A 20970-nucleotide genomic window follows, 5' to 3' on the forward strand; every position below is an offset into this window, starting at 1 on the left:
TTTGTCTCCTGCATAGCTCCACTTAGAGAATTTAAACAAGTTAGAAAGTATGGTCGGTCAAGCTGACCCTACACTAAGGCCTGGTAACTTATCATAATTTTAAGGCTTAATCAATGTTTAAATATATTTTTTTCATAGAAATTAAAAAAATTTTATCTTTGATTAAAATTTAATAAGTTATCAGGCCACAGTGGGGCAGAATCGAAATTTTTTGGAAATAAATCTGGCATTTCTAAACGGCTGGTCCGCTCGGGATAAAATTTGAGTTGGGTGTAGCCAAGGAGTATTCGAGTTTAAGTTATTAAAATGGGCCTTACAAATAATCCAGGGGCGGCGCTACGGGGGCTCAAATTATGGTACCTTCGACATGTAAAATGTTTAAACACGTGCCATTTTTTTGTTTCCCATCCGATTTCAAAGAATTTTATATTTTTGGAAAGCGCTCGGCTAGATCTTGAAAAACATATATGGATTCAAAAATATGCCACTTTAAAACTCCGTCCTTCAAAAATATTGCACTTTTTCATACTAAAGAATTTGTATAAATTTTCTTAATGTGACTGAGTGAATAAAATATTAAGAAAATTTATAAAACAATTTTATTATGAAAAAGTGCAATACTTTTGAAGGACGGAGTTTTAAAGTGGCATATTTTTGAATCTAATTGAGATATTGACTTGAAATTTTTTTTGTAAGACCAAAAATTAACTTATCTAAACAAAAAAATATAGCTCGGAATAAATGTGGATCAAATTGTTCCTAATATTTGCAATCCTATTAAAATTTTGATTTAAATTTTAGTTTTAGAAACTCAATGAATATGTAATATGTAATAAAATCTTTATTTATTAACGAAACTCAATGAAATTTTCAGCGTTTTTTAAGTTTCTCATTCTAAATAACAAGGTGTAAAAAAACTTGTCAAAAGGTCAAAGGGAATCCCGCAATTCCTAAAAATTAGAGCGAAAATCCCAAAAATGGTATTTTTTACAATTTTGTCTATAGGGTCCATATTTCCTTCGGGGCTGGGAAACTGCTTTCCGTTTTCTGATCTCATCTTTTGGATTTTAGAAAATGTGGCCGAAGGTTGAAATTTTGATAAAAAATAGGTCAATTTCAAAAGGGCGTAGGGCCGACATGTTCGAAAAATAGGACAGGTTTTTTATACCAAAATGTTATCCGTAAAGAGGCTTTATAGAAAAACATAAAATTGTTATATGTTCTTAAAGAAAGTTATTTTTTAATAAAAAAAGAGTTATGTCACCTTTTTGTCCAAAAAACAGCAAAAATATACTATTTTTGGAATTTTTAAATTGAAAATTTGTTATTTTTGGATTTGTAATTGATATTGATCTGAAATCTTTTGTATGTTGTTGTTAATTTAGTTGTCTAACTAACAAAAAAATTCGAGTCCATTCGGTTCAAAAGTGCGTCCTATATTTTTAAAAAAGCGGACCAAGGTATGGCATAATTTTAAAATTTCATTTTTGAAATGCCTATAACTAGGAATTTTATATTTCCAAAAATATAAAATTCTTTGAAATCGGATGGGAAACAAAAAAATGGCACGTGTTTAAAAATTTTACATGTCGAAGGTACCCTACTTTGAGCCGCCGCTGGATTATTTGTAGGGCTCATTTTAATAACTTAAACTCGAATATTCCTTGGCTATACCCAATTCAAATTTTATCCCGATCGGACCAGTTTAGAAATGCCAGATTTATTTTCAAAAAATTTCGATTCTGCCCCACTGTGCAGGCCTAAGTAAATTATTAAAATCATTTTTCTTTTAAAATTTAAATAATTTATTTTTGTGAACTATTTTCCGAAGAGGGCTTTATATGGACCGATCGCCATGAAATTATTTCACGTGATTTCTGTTGAATTTTATGTGAATACTAAAATTTTAAACAGATTTATGCTCGTTAAAGTGATTATCGAAGGTATCGAAATATCTTCAAAGTGCGACCTGTACCGGTATACTTTTAGGTGAGTGTATATTTTCGGCGTTAAAAACATCTGCACAAACGCATTATACCCACCCCATTATGGTGATAATGGGTCTAATCATGTTTCGGAGAACATTTGTATTTCGGGCGACATTTGTATGGGGGCTAGATGAAATCATATACCGATGTTGCCAATTTTCAATACCAAACAAACCTTATCAACAGAGAATTTGTGGGCTCCTTTCGTTTGGGCCCTATTGTGTTTTCAACAGATGGACGGACATAGTTAAATCGTCTTAGAATCTTATGAGACAATAGAATATTATTACTAACGTGGGACTGCGACACATATTCTGAGGTGTTACAAACGGAATGATATAAAATTCAGCACAAATATCTAGAAAATCCGACTTTGACGCGTTAAAAGATATCTGATTTTCGGCAGATATCAGGTCAGAAATTGTGCGTCTCGGCAGCTCGAGGTTGTGTGTCCTTTAAATATGAATACGTAAAATTTTACAAAAATATTAATTTGGCAGTCAATCCGCAGCTGCGGTTTGAAGAGTCAAGCTTTTCAGACATGTTTTTAAATAATTTTCAGAATTAAATATAAAAAGAGTGTTTGGAAAAGCGATTACTGTCATTTATGTATAAGACATCACACATCTGATACAAAGTTTTAGTCAAGTTGTCATTACTCAAATACAAGTATGAAATGGTATAATGAGAATAATATTGATGTTATACGAAAACACATCAATTAAACAAATTGCCAAAATCTTCGTCCAGTCGAGATATATTGGACAATTGTTAAACGTAAATTGAAAAAGAGTGCAGGTACAGTAAATAACCAGATTTTGATGAGAACAAAGTGGAATAAATATGCAGTAATAACGGTAGCAGTGGGAAGAAAAGTTGTGCAGATATTAATGGGAGACATAAAAAGAAAAGCCAGAAAATTTATTCGCAATAAAGGCACATAAACCTGTAGTTATATTTAAAAGTTTTAGCTCAATCGGACTTTGCCTTCCCGTGCCGAAAGTGCCTCGAAGTTTTAAAAATGACTACTAATTTTTCTCATTCATAACAGTAAGGAAATTGGTCTCAATTGCCATAATATGGCCAACAAAATGTTTTTTCACGAAAATAGCAAAAATTAAATCCTAGTTACGGAAAAACTGTAGGAGGTATTGGCATAATTTTTTCATGTTTTTATTCTCTATTATGATCTCAATAAATCCCAATGTGATGATCAAAATATTCTGAAATTTGTTTAACAAAATTTTTAAAAATTTGAAAATGGAAATTCGAAACAGCCTTTAAAAAAAATATATTTTTTTTGGCCATACCTGCGAATAGGTTAACGGTATCCTACGAAAACAAAAAGTCATACACAAGTAAATACGGATATATTTTAAATAAATATTAGCTTTTATTTTAAATAAAATATATAAAAATCGGAAATCGATTTTGAAAAACCACCCTAATACATATATTTGATTAAAAAAAAAATATATTTCAAATATCTCAACATTCCTACTATGTTCTAATCCTATGGTGTAATTTAAATATTAACATTTTCAAATAAGTTTATATTTTAATGTCTTTTAAAAATGTCTATTCAACCACTTGTTATTTGCTTTGCATTTCGAATGAAACTACAAATTTATTGTCATGTTATGTTTAATTAAATTTGATTTTAATTTATGTATATTAAATATGTAGTCTGATGAATGTATCTTTAAAATTATATTTGGAAACTATTGATTTTAAATTGCAACAATATTAAATGGAAATAAAAACAACACAAAATTTAAAAATTTAAAACATGAATATTTACATTTTGTGCAAATGTATGTATATAAATATTATGTGAAATGGAAATACATATTTAGGATATGGTGGTTTGCATAAAAATGTCATTAGGTAGGTTTTTTTATAATTATAAGTAACTAATAAATATTAAGAAAGGGAATATAATACTAAGGAATTGAACAACTGCAGACTATAATAATGAGGCCATAGGGTTTTCATTATAAGAAAGATAATCAAACCAAAGATATGGGGGTATATTGATTTGGTCATTCCGCTTATAACACACCGAAATATTGATGAGACAACTTCCAAATTTTATGAAGATCGGGCTATAATAGCTCCTATAGTTGAACCACTTTTAAAAAACACATTAATCTACATAAATATCTTATATATGTATATCGATTACTAACTAAAATTTTACATATATAAGAAGAATGGGTCCATATGGATCATACCTCCCATATTAGGTCCACTTCCGAAAATGATTTAACTACGTATAAATATCGTAATGAGTTTGAGAAATTTGACATCAAAAATCTCCGTATCTAGTGTAATTCTGATCGGCCCTTAATTGATCATAGCTTCCATTATTTTTTTTTATTGATTTATTTTCAACAATCTAGCATATTAGCCATAACCGGTTATAAGTTTCTACTTAAAAAATAGTTTATTATTATAATGACCATTTCCGAATGATACATTAATCATAATAAATTTCTTTTAGATTTTGATAACGAAGCAACATTTCACACAGATCAGTTGTTCGTATGCCAAATTAATACTATTGAATTTTATGATGATCAATCTATAGTTGATCATAAAATCCACTTCGAAAATAGGTTTATAACGACAGGGCCTAGAGTTATGGCCGACGAATGAGGTGAAATATTGTGATTTTTTTTTATTTTTGTAAATGGGGAAAATCGGTCCAACCAAAAAAAAAATTCAACTCAAAATGGACATCCAATGTTTCAAATACAAGGAGACCTAGAATGATATTTGAAACAAATAGTTATTAACTTATGTTTCCAAAAATACGTAGAATCGTTAAAAAGTTTTGGTTCAAAATATATGATATATGAATATTTTGTTCAGACTACTATACAGATTTTGATCCCAATAACATTTAGGTGAAATTTACAGCTAGTATATTCTAGTAATAAACTAACCAAATCGAATCTTTTATACCCACCCTTACTTGTTTAAAATTTAAACAGAACATATTAATGTGTAGGAAGTTTTTCATTTGCATTATAAAAGATTTAAAAACATAATATAGAATACCTGTTACATGGATACACCCATATACATATTTAACAAGTTACTGAGGCTATCTACTAATGTAAACAAAATAACATTAATTAAATGAACAAACTGAAAATAGTTTTATATCCAGGTATTGTCTACAAACACCTGTACGGCATACACATAAATGAGTGCATTCATTTACACCCTTGGTCTGGCTCTCACTTTATTTGCATGTGTGAGTGTGATGTGTCACAAATTACTCAAAGGATTAAATGTACAACATTTGTCATTTATGGCTTAAAGGTCTAGAAAAAAATGCAAACATGCAAATGAATACAGTTTTCATAGTTTAACATTAAAACAGAAACAACATACTCTCCTCCTGTTCCGTTTTCCGATTTCAAAAGAACAACAAATAAAGAAATTACAACTCACAACAACATAAATACAAATGTTTTTCCATACAGACGCTCCCGTATGCTTCTTACATTATATTCATTCGTACATCCTTGCATACACACACATACATTTTTTGCTTAAACAAATTCATAAATAATGAAACTCTCTCTTAGACAAACTTGTAATTGTAAACAAATGGAAGTAACAATTATTAAATACAAATATTTTTATGGTAATAAATGGTTTTACGAACATCTTATAAAAACGTAAATAACATACAAGATTACACCGTTTCGAACAGTTCATAAGAATATAAGCAATTGATTTAACCCTTTGATGTCAAATGTTGCTTATAGGCAACATTGTATATTTTCGGTCATAGTTCCTATAGTTTCTGTTATTTCAGCTGAAGGTTTTTTTCGAACTGAAACTAATATATGTGACAATTCGTTTATGAAGTTACATTTTTAAGAGCTTTGCAAGTGTTCATTTGCGAGCTTGTTGAAGTGGTGTTCAGATGGGTGCCAAAGAAATTGGAATAAGTTGTTCTACAAAAATTCAAATAAAAACTAATCACACATGATTTTTTTTATAAAAAGTGAATTTTACTATAAATAACAGATAAGAAAATGAAATAAAGTTTGCAAAACTTAAAAAAAATTATTTTATGTCAGGAATTTTATGAAAACAATGTTGCTTATAGGAAACATTTGTCCATCGTAGTAATTATTTTTGTTTGAAATGCGCCCAAAAGTCTCACAGAATCATAATTAAAACAGATAATCGATTTCGATTGGAAAATTCTGATGATGCAGAAGGTGAAGAAGAAGAAAAATTATAATTTGGAGAGAGTAATTGAATCAACAATTGATCAGGTAACTGAAAATCCAGTTTCAGAATGCAAATGCTGATGTTGTAAACAAAAGAGGTCGTCCATCAGCAATCCCTTCAAGCATGCAATCAGATTCACCGTCACCATCGTCTCCAGCACCATCTGACATTTCAAACGTTTCATCAAAAAGTTCATCGTCGTCAACAAAACGATCATACGTATCAGAACCTCCAAAATCCATGCGTCTTGATCAAGCCGATCATTGTGTTGAATGGCGAGCAAAAGGAATGTGTAAATCCCACACCGGTATTCCAAAATGAAAATATTCAAAAAAAAACAAATTGTTTTGTTTCATATCACACATGAAATGTATTAAAAATTAATAAAAATTAAATGAAATATCAATATTTGTTTGTGTTTTGAAATATACCACAATGGCGCAAAGTTGCTTATAAGCAACATCTCATAACGGTAAAACCATAAGTGATAGAGGCTAGAAATTTATATCAGTTTATACTCAAGGCTCAACCAATGACCTAATGTATTCAAAATAATTTTAACCGCGACAACTTTAATTCTGCCATCAAAGGGTTAAATAACAATATAATTTCTAGAAATCGATATTTTGCTATAATGTAAAACACCATGCTTTGAAGTTACTTCATAATGAATATGATCCACTTTTGGTAGAATTTATTTAAGAGTTCCACTTTGGACTTAGTTGTCCGAATGATCGGCGTGCTTAGACTATGTGACTTGCTAAATCATCTTTGTATCCACCACTTCTGCTCAGTAAGCTTTCTACACAAAGACTTTACACCATCAAGCGCTTGGCTATTATGTACAGTATCGCACAAAACATATTGGAGAATTTTGCCCAATTGTAACTATTTTGACAACTATTTACCAAAGAATGAAAAGACCTAAGAAACAACAAATTAAATCTAAAATAAAAATACATCCTCAGTATTATTAACAACAAAATTTAATTTCAGTATTTCTTACGATATTATTAAAAAATTTAACAAAATCTAAAAACAGATACAAAATTATACTACAAAGCATATTGGCTTATATAACACAAATTAATATTTTGTTGAATAACTGCAATTCTTCATATAATAAGATTCCAATGCCCGTTTTACATTTCTACTTATAGCTAGTGTGGGATAAGGATAATCTACATTCTTCGCTTAAACCTAGATTAAACTAAAAATTGTGTTTCTCACTTATTGTTTATTTACTGTATAATCTAGGTTTAACTGGACATTTGTGAGTTAAAACTAAGTATAAAATGCCAAAGCACAAACAGATGAAAAATAAAATAAACAATTCAGCACAGTAGCTCTTTATTTTGATTTGCTTTATTAACATCAATATAATTTTTAATATACATTGTATATACTTTAATCTCACTTTTTCTTTTACAAAGTTAAAATTTACAAAAAAAAGTTATGTTCGTGGTTTATACAATTTTAAGTGTTGCCATATTTATATGAACAATTTTGAGGAATGCAAATGTGATTTGATTGAAAAGTATGGCAATACTAACAAAACTAATCCAAGCTATCACCAAATTTTAATTTAAATAAATCGATGGTTGCGGTCGCCGTATGGCACTTAGCACCATCTTGTTGGTACCACATCTCGCTTGGTTCAATGTCATCCATATTTTCAAAAAAAAAAAAAAAATCCACAATGTTATGATAAAACAGTCGTCTATAAGTTTGAATAATTTGGTAGCGAAGTTCAAGTGTCAATAAGTGAACGCAGTATAACAGTTCGTTTGACAGTTAACATCTTCGTAAATTATATCGGGCTTAAAAACACGACTTATCAGTCTAAAATTATTTATTTTATTATGAAATCGCTACGTTAAATAACTAGTCTCCTTTATATAGGTTTTCAGTGATTTCTATTTTAAATTCCTAAGACTTATTGTCCATATGAAAGAGTTCGTCACTAATTCGATTAAATGCAGGACATTTGCAATGTGTAGTGTTGCAGGGTTTCGTCCTCCTCTTTACACGCTCTACAGCTCTTATGGTTGGATATACGAGCTTGACCTCAGCTCTAGTTTTCTCAGTGTTGGTCTATTTAGTTTTTGAATCTCCTTTGTATTCTCTTTGTTTGAAATTCCCCATACAATACAATTCTTGAAGCTCGGTCTTAAATTTTGTTAAGTGTTTGACTTTTTTCGGAGTAATTGCATCCATGCATGTTTCCATATTGTATACTTAATCCACATTTTCGTTATGGCCTTTGACCGATATTATCTTATTTAAGAATTTATTTCATTCTTAAAACGTTCCAGAATTCAATACTGTCGCTTTTTTATAACCGCTTGAATATCCGTAAAAATATGAGCAGCTTTGTTATCAATCTTCTTCAAACATTTGACACCCTCCGTAATCACCAACAATATTGTAAAATGGATGACCAATTTTTAAACCTTACTCATTCCTTACTCTAGTTACTTTTCCCATTCTTTACCTTCCGGTATTATGGTTATGTAGTTAGTGTTATCGTATGTCATATCCTTCAGCAGTAATATTGCCTTCTATAAGGATGTTCATTTTCTTTTGGTGTTTCGTTATGTGGTCATTTATTAGCCATTCTCCCATTGCAGCTTGGGCTTCACATTTCATATGTATTTCGATCGTCTTTTTGATAAAAAAATGTTCAATAACATTCGTCGATGTGGTTTTAAATGCTTACGCAACACAGTCGCTGTACTTTTGGAAGATGTTAGCCTTCTTCTCGAAGTCTATCCACCCTACTTTAGAGACATACGTTAGAATTGGCCGCAGTACACTCCATTGTGTCATATTCGGATTTAGGGTCCAATTTGAGCCTATCGATCTTCTGCCCAAAATCTGTGTGATTTTTCCACTCTGCTATCTAAGTGGTCCTTCCATTATAATCTCCAATCAAGTACTACTTCTAGGTATTTCACTTTTTTGTTATTTGAATTGTCTTATTTTAAAAGACAGGCACATATTAGATATATGAGCGGACGAAGAATACTAACCTGTGGAACACCCGCCGATATGTCTGTAAGCTGTGAGTAATTGTCATCAAATTTAACTTTAAAGTAAAATAATATGATAATGTTTTAATATTTATGATAAGGAAATTGGTTGGTCCAAAAACAATGGATTCAAAGTTTTAATTGGAAACAATATACTTAATTTAGCCAGCTTTATGTAGCTATAATTCCTGCAAGAAACTAAAGCAATAAACAGCAAAAACACTAACACCAATAACTAGTATATACATAGATTTACCTCTAGCTGGTACAGGATCTCTTTGTGGTGTTCCTAATTCAATTTCTTTATACTCCTGATACAAATCACCAATTTGTGCTGTACAACGTAATAGTAAAGCACCCCCTGAGGCCGAACCAACACTGCTAGCATATGAGGTAGAAATAGATCCACCAACATCACCACCATTAGCAGTACCACCATTTAAAGCATTTATCATGTGTGAATTACTATTGCCAGAGGCGGCGATGGCAGCAGCAGCAGCAAAATGTACAGCCTGCAATTGCACTTTAAGACTCAGTCTCGACGCAATTAAATTGTCAACTGTTCTAATGTATTGTGTTTCTTCCGATGATACCTGCAATGGAAACGATAAAGAAAAATAACAAAAGTTAAATTAAAAAAATACAATTCAATATGAGGAAAAAAATTTCTATCTTCTGTTGTAGAATATTTTTGTGCTCTAGTATTTGATATATGTCTTATTGGTTTTGTAAAAGTTGAAATAGAAGTATGTGAGAAATGAGATATAAAAAGGATATTAGAAACTGTTAAGTAAAAAATGTTGTTAAGTGCTTTTGATTGCTGTTTTTCTTAAAATTCTTAAATTTTAAGCTACAGAAGTAACTCCCACAGGGCTGCAAGAACACGTTATTGTATCATAGTTACCATTAACGGTTTGTCCAATGTATATTTTTAAAAGTTAAATAAAGTGAAACTTTTAAAATCTATTAGAAAAATCAAACATTTATAGACAATTTAATTTGATACGACATTTTTAATTTGATACAAAAGTGAATGAACAAAAATATGAAGGGATTGTGAGAAATTATATTTTATTGGAGTCCATAGAGTAGGAAGTTAGGAAATAGCTACCCACGATCACTTCGTTTTAGTGAACTAACGGTATAAATATGTTCATTGAATTCTACATTTTAAACAGAAAATTTTTGGAAAATTTACTGTGGTTTAAAGTCAGGCAATATTGCTAGAATTAGTGGCGTAACCTAAGAATTTTCCGGTGTGAAGAAATTTTTTAGTTTGACTGTTTTGTCATTTTGGTCATCATATTCTCGTCCCTAACAAAAACAATGGAAATTTTGTTAGAAGAAGTGGAACAGTGACGTTACCCTAATAACCACTGGATGCCTGATGTGCTTATCAGACAGAGATTCAGGGAACTAAGAAATTTTCGGATTTCATTGTCGTACATGAGAACAAGAATAGCCTGAAACTGGCCGAGCAATATAAAATGTCAGATGATTTGGCTCCCGGTATACAAGGAATTGAAGAATGAGAGATCGAATGAGCTTGTTAAACTTAAGTTTTCGACGCAGTACTGAATAGATAGTGAATACGATATGGATCACCAGGATCATTGAGAGAGTGTGCTTTTATCACAGAAACCATAATTATGTAAAATCCTCTATGGTCAGGTGTGGTTACAGTTGCCTTCATTACCTATCTCATATTTTCTGTATGTGATACGACAAAATCTATGTTTAAAAGAAGGTATACTGATGCTTATTTAAATAGTGCGCTACATCAATAAGTTGAACTTACAATAAAAGTTAGTCACATTTACAGGAAACATTTATTTCTGCAATATCTGTTTCCATTGTTTTACAGGCAAGTTTTCAACTCTTCTATCTGAGACCGATAACAATATTAATTTGTAGTTTGGTGGGTATAAAAGAAACACTTCACTTAGGGAAACAACAAATTATACTCCCATTCTTTATTAAATATTTCCACTTTTTCAAGGAGCTATCCACTAGACCACAAAAATCAGAATCTTCGGTGGGAATTGAACCCGCAACAGCCAACCTTGAGACCCGCAACCGATACATTATCATCTGGTCTGTCGGGATACCACTGCATACAAAAAATACTTGTGTAAAAGACCAATATCTGGCGATTCTTTTCTTTGTTCAATTTAATACCAAACACACTGTAAACGTACCTAATCTTATACTCCATATTTACTGAAACATATACACATAGTACCATATCCAGTAGTCCCAGTTACTTAAGCTATATTAAATTGCATTTTTTTCCTTCTTTTTCGATTTATTTTCTTTTTTTCTCTCATCCACTAGTTCATGTAAAGCACTAAGGAAAGTGTTTGTTATTGTTTCTGTTTAAGATTTATTCCTTCAACTCATACATCCTTATACAAATATTCAGAGGTATAGAGACGGGCGTATAAAGTTATTTCTTATGGCTTTGTAAACTACTGATAAGTACGGAATGTTATTACTAGAGACATAAGAAGAAAACTAGTACAAAAAAATAAGAAATCGAAATTTCAAAAAGGATTTGTTAACTTCATAACAATATTGTGTTCTTATATCCCTCATCTAAAGTTATTTTTCCTTGCATTGTTTATAGGGGTTTAAAATTTGTTTGAGACTGATTACAAACAATATTTGTTTGTTTAATCAAAGTGTATTCTTTTGTATTCTCCCCAGAATGTTTCTGTTTTTGTAATTGCAATACATGGATAAAGATTTCTCAGCTGAGACCAGGAGCAAGAAATTGAAAATGTTATTAATAAATGTTGTGTTAGTTTTTGTTGGAGTTTACAGTAGATTCAAAAGAAGTGAATATGTTTTTATATTTTCTTTATTCCTATAAACGTTCTGCTTGTTTATAAGATACATTCTTCAATCATATCCAAAAGTTTTTGTTAGCAATTTTTAAATGTACATTTACATATATTGCAGTATTAAATATTGATGGAAAATAAATAAAATTTATTCGAATAATCAGGGAAAAATATATTTTTGTATTCGAATGAATAACATTTTTCAAAAAAAAAGAATAAATATTATTCAATAAATTGATTTTCAAATTCGAATTAAAAACCATAAAAGAAATTTTAAAGTTAATTTTTGTTAAAGTCGACTTTATTTTAAAATAGAACGTTTTTTTTTTTTTTTTGTACCATAACAAATATTTTAAAAAATCTCTTTCAAAACTTTTTCCAACATTTGCTTATATACATACATTAAAAAAAAAAAATTTCAAAAAATTTTAAAAAACATAATGTTCAGAACGAAAAAGCTTTGTCAATTATTCGAGTTATATTTTCTACACATTATTCGTTCGAATAATATAGACAATTTTTAAAATTGTTCGATCGCACGAATATTAAAAAATTATCAACATTTATTCGGTTAACATAAATCTCGACTAATTGATAATGGTCAAGCCATTGCAGTGGGAGAACTGAAATAAAGTGGAAATAAATCTGTAACTTCTAAACGAATAGACCGATTTTAATAAACCTCGGGCATATTAAAAAAAAAGATATACATATTATATATCTACTTTTAAAAAATGTACAAAATTTTTCAGAATTCAAAAAAATTATAGAAGAGTTTTTTCAAAAATATTTGAATGAAAAATGGTAGCTGATTTTTTTGGAAGCAGCTATGCGTTTAGAGAAAATGTTGTCTAAATTTTAAATTTACATAAAAAATAGGTCTACTTCGGAAGGCTCTGTACCAAATAATAATGCGAATTTTGATACTATTTTGCGTTTATAATATTTCCTGAAATATTATCTTTCAGGGAAATGTAAACACATTATTTATATTTTTCTTATTTTCTGTATAATTTAAAATTAATGTTAGTACTTTTTTCGAAAAAAAAAATGGCGAAAATATTACTTTTTTATTTTTTTAAATTTAAATGCACTTTTGACTCTGTAGAGATTTTTAAACAATTCTATGTTATTTCAAGAAAACTGGAAAGAATTGGATCCGTTATTAGCAAAAAAGCATACCAGGCAGGTAAAAAATAAAATTTTAATTTTCAAATGCGAATAACTTGTAAACTATAAGAGATAATATATATAAGCAATATTTTTTGTAGATCTCGCCTATTAGATTCCATATATTTCAAATCGGATAGCAAACAAAACTTTGCCATCATTTTTAATTTTTGATATACACGAGGTGCCCCCATTTTGGGGTATTGTGGCTCGATCCCCCTTGGAATCTCCTCTATATCCATTAAAAATTTTATTAAAATCAGCCAATACGTTTCGAAGTAACAAATTTATTTCCACTTTTTTTCCCACTGCGCGATTATTGCAACATTTCCATGAATCGCTTTCCTTTGTCGCTTTATTCAAAAGTCTCCAAAAATCTATCCTTAGCTGCGCAGTTCTAGGAGTCATCATTGTTATTGGTGTTTCAGAAGATCAAGACGCAAGGTGGCTCAGAAATTAATTCATTGGCCAAAAGTCCAATTTTTTGTGCACACCGATTTCCAATATTTTAATACCATTGAATAGTATACATATTGAAACTAATTTGCCCAAATTAGATCAAAACATTGGTAATAGTGAGCGTTGTATACTGTTGAAGTCAAATATTTTATGCTATTTTATAAATAATGTGATTTTTGTAAATTAAATCAGAAATTAATTTACTTTACTCGTACACTATTATCGATAATTGGCTGCATTTTGTTTGTTATGTTGGTTGGTTAATAATCTTTAAGAAATGGTATAATGTGTCACTGTAGCGTTTACACCTGCTGTGTTATTAAATGTTTTCTCAGATACTGTATTTTATTCAATTTTGAATTTTAGTGGAATAGAACTTTTGAGGGTAAAACCGGGTTAACACAATTTTACTACCAAAAGAAAGGCGAAAGTGACCCCTTTAACCCCATATATAATTTTGTATCTGCCTGGACGCGTCTGTACAACACTCTTTCCATTTGAATGAAATTACTTCTCAAATTTTTTCTATTTTTATTTTCCCTGTTCAATGACTCAAATATTATTACAATTTTTTTTTAGAGTATTTTACTTTTGTTATGAATTTTAAGTTGATTACCTAAACAAAAGTTTTCTCTAATGATAATATTTCTTAAGATTTTAGAAATGCAATGATGTACTTCCAGCATTAAAAATAGATGACAACTATCATAAAAAGCAATTTAGAGCTCGAGTTTATTTTTGAAAAAAATCTTTTATGATTTTATTTCATAAAATTATTATTTGAAATTTGTTATGATATCGTTGTAATGGCTGGAAAATACAATAAAAAAAATTAACAAGTACAAGTGTCTAGAAAGTCATGTCTGATCATTTTAAAATTTTTATTGTTTATCTAAGTATTGGGGGTAAACAAATTGTTATAACAGCAAAATACACACATTTTTATTAACAGAATATGAAAAATATTTGCCATTCCCCTCACATATTTCCAGATACTTAGAAATGCGCATATTTATTTATATTTTATGTGTTATAAACGTTTTCAAATTGACTTCGTAAAAAACAACATCAATAAACAGTTTTTGTTTATGCTGTCGCTTGTTTTACAACGTTTTATGTTGTAAATATTTCTTATGCTAAAAAGAATTAAATTTCAGCATTTTGTGCTGTATCTGCACTACAAGGATATATAAGAATATAAATAACTGTAGAACAAGCAAATGGTCGTGCTATGTTTATAGCCAGACTGCTAAGAAAAACTGTAAAGTAGACAGTTACTGTGTGTGTGTGTGTGTATTATACACTTTCTTAGATTAAATTTCATTATTTGTAAATAAATGTGCTTTAAGGAAATGTCAATGAACCATTTAATAGGAACAAAGAAAAACTAGCAGCCACATGGCCATGTAGCAGACCAATTTAAACGGCTTTAAGAATTATAATCCTTAAATAGGATATTTTTTGTGGTGAGAGAATAGAAGAAGGGGGTTATTAAGATTATCGTTTTTTTAGTTACTTCAATAGCTTTTTTCAGGACCAAAAATAGATTTTCTAACCACACTACATAATAAATCATTGAAGAATATAAAATGTGTCTATTAAATCTGATAATTTGACACTTATTTAGGTTACAAAAAGGTTATTTTGTTTGAAGCGAGTCTGCTTTATTTTATAACTAGATCTAAAGTGTAGTCATTTTATCGATAAGAGTTTTATGCACTAGTTATAATATCAAAATTAACGTATACATAATATTTATTTATTACAAAAAAATTATCATTCATACGTTCACGTGTACAAAGGTCAGAATTAGAATGCGAATTTTTGGATTAATTTCACCTTGAAGAGTTTTTTTGAAAGCTAAACCGTGTTTATCAATCATTTTTGTTTTCTAGTACCACATTGCAAATGCAGTTTACTTTTCCAGTTTTAGGAAAAATTTTCTTTTAGTCATTATTAATTATACTGAATTATCTTTCTAACAATAACTAATACTGAATCATCATTCAATCGATATAAAACTTAGCATTAATATGAATATTATTAATGCAATCAGCAATTGTGTGCAGGTATGGGTAAAAAATCAAATATCCGAGTAATAAGAACTCGCGACCAGTGTTTAAAATTACTACTATTGCTAATTTTTTTTAATTTTAAATGAAAACTGCTAAAAATATTTAACAAAATAATATTCCATTATATATATTAGAGTTAATTTCAAAAATTTGATTTGCGGGTATCATCATGTTTCACAAAACGGGGCGGGCGCAAATTTCATAAAAATAAGAAAAATAATTTTAGTTTTTTTAAACATGCACGATCAAAAGAAATTTTAAGCTTAGATAAACGGCACCAATATTTCCTTTCTATCATAACCATTAAAAAGTTATGAGGCTTCAAAGTTATTTATTTATCAAGAAAATATCCCCTGTTGTTGGTTTTTGGAACTATTTTTAAGGTTTCAAAAAACATCAATTGTATTAATTTTTCGAATCGCAGAATCGACTGGTGAAATCAGATTTGCAATATATGCAACCGTTTTTTCTCTACAGAAAAATGTGCTCAAAATCCGCGTCTATATGTACTTTGAACCACCATAAGGAATGAAAATTTTTTTTACTAAAATAAGTAAGAAAGAATGGTCGGACAAACACGACGATATCGAGTCCTAACCGCGAAAATAACGTAAGCGCCAAAAATCAAATTTTATAGGAGAGAGTTTTTTTCGTTTTTATTTTAAGTTGTCCGAAGGATTTCTTTGAAAATTAAAATTTTGTCTACTAATGGTATCATACATGCGATAAGTGCATTTTTAAGTTAATTTTGTGAGCAACAAATTTGTTTTGGAGCTTACGTTATTTTTACTGTCTCTATTACACGCAGCTGAGACTAAATTGTGGCGCATACGATAAATGCTTTACAAAGAAAAAGTATTTTCTTAAGTTTCAAAAAAAAATATTTTCTTACACTAAACATTTTTTATAAATCATAGTAAAGATTTAACATAATATAGTAGGTGCTTAGGAAATTGAGGCTTCTTTAATATTTTGGGAATGATTTAGGGCAATATATTCGTTATAAAAACATATTTTTAAAGCAAAGAGCTTTTATATCATTGAATTTATGTGACGAAATTTTTAATTCCGTGTTGTATAGCGGATGCGGTCCATGGACCGTAGAAGTATTTAAATCAATGTTAATAGTCTTTTCCTCGCTATTGTGTAAATAGCTGTATTTAATTGTAATCACGGTTGTATCAAAAATTGCACACAACATCGGGCTTAGTTTTACTTTCTTTGGAAGAAGCAGATCAGAAAACATTTACCAGTTTAGAAAATCAGAGTGTATATCGTTAAATACACTCATAACCGTAAGGGTTTGTTATTGCACTTCGAATAACTGTAGGCCACTCACTAGGAGCCCATACAGTTGGGTTTCGAGTAAATGATTCTATTGTGCTGTGAATAGATTCAACAGGCATCATGTAGTAAGTAAGTAATTTTAATAGATTTAATGAATTTGGATGATATAACGAGATAAGCTATCATGGTTAACATGGCTTTATTATGATTTTGCAGGCACAGCTATTGCAATACAAACTTAAACTTAAATCGTTCACAGTTTTCCGTTCATCTAAAATAAGGAGATATTTGTACATTGCAGTACAAATAACATTACAACATCGTTTGCCGTCTTTTTCACCCCATAAAAAACACAATCTGTAAACACTTAAATTGTAATACTAGTATTTTCTTGAATAAAACAGTGTAATATTTATACCCTACACCACCATAGTGAGGAGGGTATTATGCGTTTGTGCAGATGTTTGTAAAAATATTAGTCTAGGACCCACCTTAAAGTATACCAATCGACTCATAATCACTTTCTGAGTCTATAAAACGATGTCCGTCCGTCTGGCTGGCTGTCCATGAAAAGCTTGTGCGCAGAGTATAGGTCGCAATTTTTTACATAAAATTTTTTCGGCCCCAGGACGGAGCGTATTGATACTGGCTGAAATCGGTCCATTATTTCACCTAGCCCCCATACAAATGTCCTACCGAAATTGGACTTCTTCGGTCATAAATGTTTAATCTATGTATGTACCTCAACAAATTCCGCTCCAAATAACTTTTATATATACGGAATTCATGTCACCAAATGTTATTGTGATCGGATCATAATTAGTTATTGCTCCCATATAACACCCGCTTCCAAAAATCTCTTTAACGTGCATAAATCTCTTAAAAATGTTGGTATATACATAAAATTCAACATAAATAACTATCATGTAAACATAAATCACAAGACCCAATTTCATGGTGATCGGTCCATAATTGGTCTTAGAGTAGGGTATTATATGGTCGGGCTTGACCAACCATACTTTCTTACTTGTTTTACTATGAGGCATATTCAAAACTTTTTGACGGTCGAAACTAGCACCTGAAAACAAAACATTTTCTCGTCTTTGTTTTTGTTCCTTCAAAAAAAATTCTTAAACTTAAATTCTTCAGTTTGCATGTGACTGCTGTCTAATTTTTTTCCTTGATCACATTTAGTACATCCATTTTTTTCTATTTCAATTTCTTTTCATTTTCTCTATAGTTCTTCGGCTACTCTTACTTTCATTTACTGACCCTTTTTGCTTTTATGTCGCTTACGTTATTTTTGCGGTAAAGCAAAAAGGTGAGTGTCACTTACGATATAATTGAAATTGTGATATCTCTGTATATATACAAACTTAATTTTCATTATTTCGGGTGTTGATGCGCACGAAAATTTTCTATCGATTTTCATTAAAAAGTCAATTTTGAAAAAAATTTCGCTTACGTTATTTTTGCGGTTAGGGCTCGATATAATACCCTACACTAAGTTAATGATCAAAATCATTTTTCTTTCAAAATTTCAATAATTTATTTTCGAGAATGATTTTCGGAAGTGGGTTTTATATGTGAGCTATGACTAATTATGGAGCGATTATCATAAAATTAGGTCATGTTATTTATGTCTATATGATAGTTATTCGTGTTGAATTGTATGTGTATACCAATATTTTTAAGAGACGGGCCTTATATGGGAGCTATGACTAATTGTGGACCGATCATCATAAATTTTGGTGACATAATTTCTGTATATATAAAACTTATTTGGAGTGAAATTTGTATAGATATCTAAATGAATTACACATTTATCACGAATAAAGTCCAATTTTGGGAGGACATTTGTATGGGGGCTATGTGAAATAATGAACGGATTTCAGTCATTTTCAATAGGCTTCGTCATAAGGCCGAAATAATTGATATACCAAATTTTATTGAAATATCTTAAAAATTGCGACCTGTACTTTGCGCATAAGGTTTACATGGGCAGCCGACCAGCCAGATGGACGGACACCGTTTAATCTACTCAGAAAGTGATTCTAAGTCTATCGGTATAATTTGAGGTGGGTGTTAGACTAATATTTTTGGGCGTTACAAAAATCTGCACAAACGCATAATACCCTCCCCACTATGATGGTGTAGGGTATAAATATAAATTCTATTTATGAATGCCATATATGCGCCAGCTTCATGGTAGAAATATTTGTAGCAGTTTTTCCTAAAATATTTTTCCATACAAAATATTTTATGTTATAACTAGCTAGACGACAATATGAAAATTTTTGATTTGTTAAACATTTTGTGCCGGAATATATTCATATTTTTGGTCAACATAAGTAGTTGATATTGCTTCTGTATAATATAACAACATTTTAATACATAAACATGAAGCATGCCAACAAATTGCAGCGTGAAAACCACAAACTGCCAACAATATGCCCAGTAGAAAATACGAACAATGGAAATATTGAAGATGTCAAAAGTAAACTTCCAAACTATACGAAGTTGAAAAGTGTTAAATACGAAATTGTGCGAAGTTGAAAATATTTAAAATTAAAATATTCATATACAACATATTCCCGCCACATATGTGAAATATTTCTACCCATATATGCAATGAGTAGAAAAATGGGAACAAAACTGTGTATGATGTAGTGCTTGTAACTCTACATCGATTAGTGTAAAATTTGCAAAAGTCACGGAGGAAATTGTTCATGTTATTGCCATTTTTTAGCTCCAAAAAGTTTACCATTTTCTTGTATATACCACTTTTTATGAAATATTTATTCATTTATTTTGTTCTCCAAAATTATCTTACATGAGTTATACTTTCAGTATGCAAAATTAACGTATGTATTTAGTAATTACTTAGTAAACAATTAAATAAACCACCAATCTTTATTTTTGTGGTCGCTCTGGAAATGTTATGCCTAGTTCTAATGTGTGTTTTTTAAGCCGGATAGAACATGAAATTTTAAAAAAAAATCCACAAAAAAGTAAATTTTAATCAAATTTTTATTTGCGGCTATATAGACGTCCAATTTTGGGCCACTTTGGCATTGAATTGATGATATGTCACGAATAATACGAACAAAGTTTCTTATGGATTGGTCTTACTCAATATGCGGCATTTAAGACCCGTTAAGGCAAAAATTAGCCACATCACCGAACGCAATTGTGCGATAAAACAGTCGTAAATAAGTTGCGTAAATCAATAACTGATTTTCAAAGTACATTTAGATAATTTGGTAGAGTTGTTCAATCATCAGTCTATTTATAATGATTTGCCTAAATATCAAAAAGTGAGCGCAATAGAATAGTTCGTTTGACAGTTAACCCTTTCGCAAGTTCTGAAGGTCTTGAAAAAACACTCTCTATTATTAAAATTATGGAAATGTATTGCCAAATTTTATAATATTGAGCATATCATTCTTTGGAGCGACAAAACACTTTCTACTTTCCTCTACTTGACATTTTGTATAAAAGAAGGCACTTGAAAACAATTGTTCAAAACTTTTCAGAGCCGGGACATTCTCAAATTCAAGAGATTTACACAGTATTAAAAGAAGTCCTTAGCCCTTAAGATTCGATAGCAAAATTAATCCAAAATTTTAATTTTTTTTTACAAATTATGGAAATGCCTCCGACCGATTTGAAATTTTATTCGTTACTAGCAAGCCAATATAATTTTAAAGAAGTTCCATTTACCAAATTAAAGTAATAAAACATAGTGAATTCAATTAATTTTCTCTACTCTATAAAACATCTATAAGTGAAGACAAATTTCAATCATCAAGTTTTTAAAAACGAGCTGGAAATGATTTTTTTGTTGACCTAAAATATG

General features: G+C 29.9%; 1 protein-coding gene across 1 annotated transcript in view; it reads right to left on the reverse strand.

The window, feature by feature from the left end:
* LOC135952292 (uncharacterized) overlaps positions 1–20970 on the reverse strand; it is a 223505-nt gene that overhangs the window by 10930 nt on the left and 191605 nt on the right. The window contains exon 5 of the mRNA XM_065502166.1: positions 9534–9870. Coding sequence (XP_065358238.1) covers positions 9534–9870 — 337 coding nt within the window. The remainder of the gene's footprint in view (positions 1–9533; positions 9871–20970) is intronic.

Source organism: Calliphora vicina, chromosome 1 (assembly GCF_958450345.1).
Source record: "Calliphora vicina chromosome 1, idCalVici1.1, whole genome shotgun sequence".
Lineage (NCBI taxonomy): Eukaryota > Metazoa > Arthropoda > Insecta > Diptera > Calliphoridae > Calliphora > Calliphora vicina.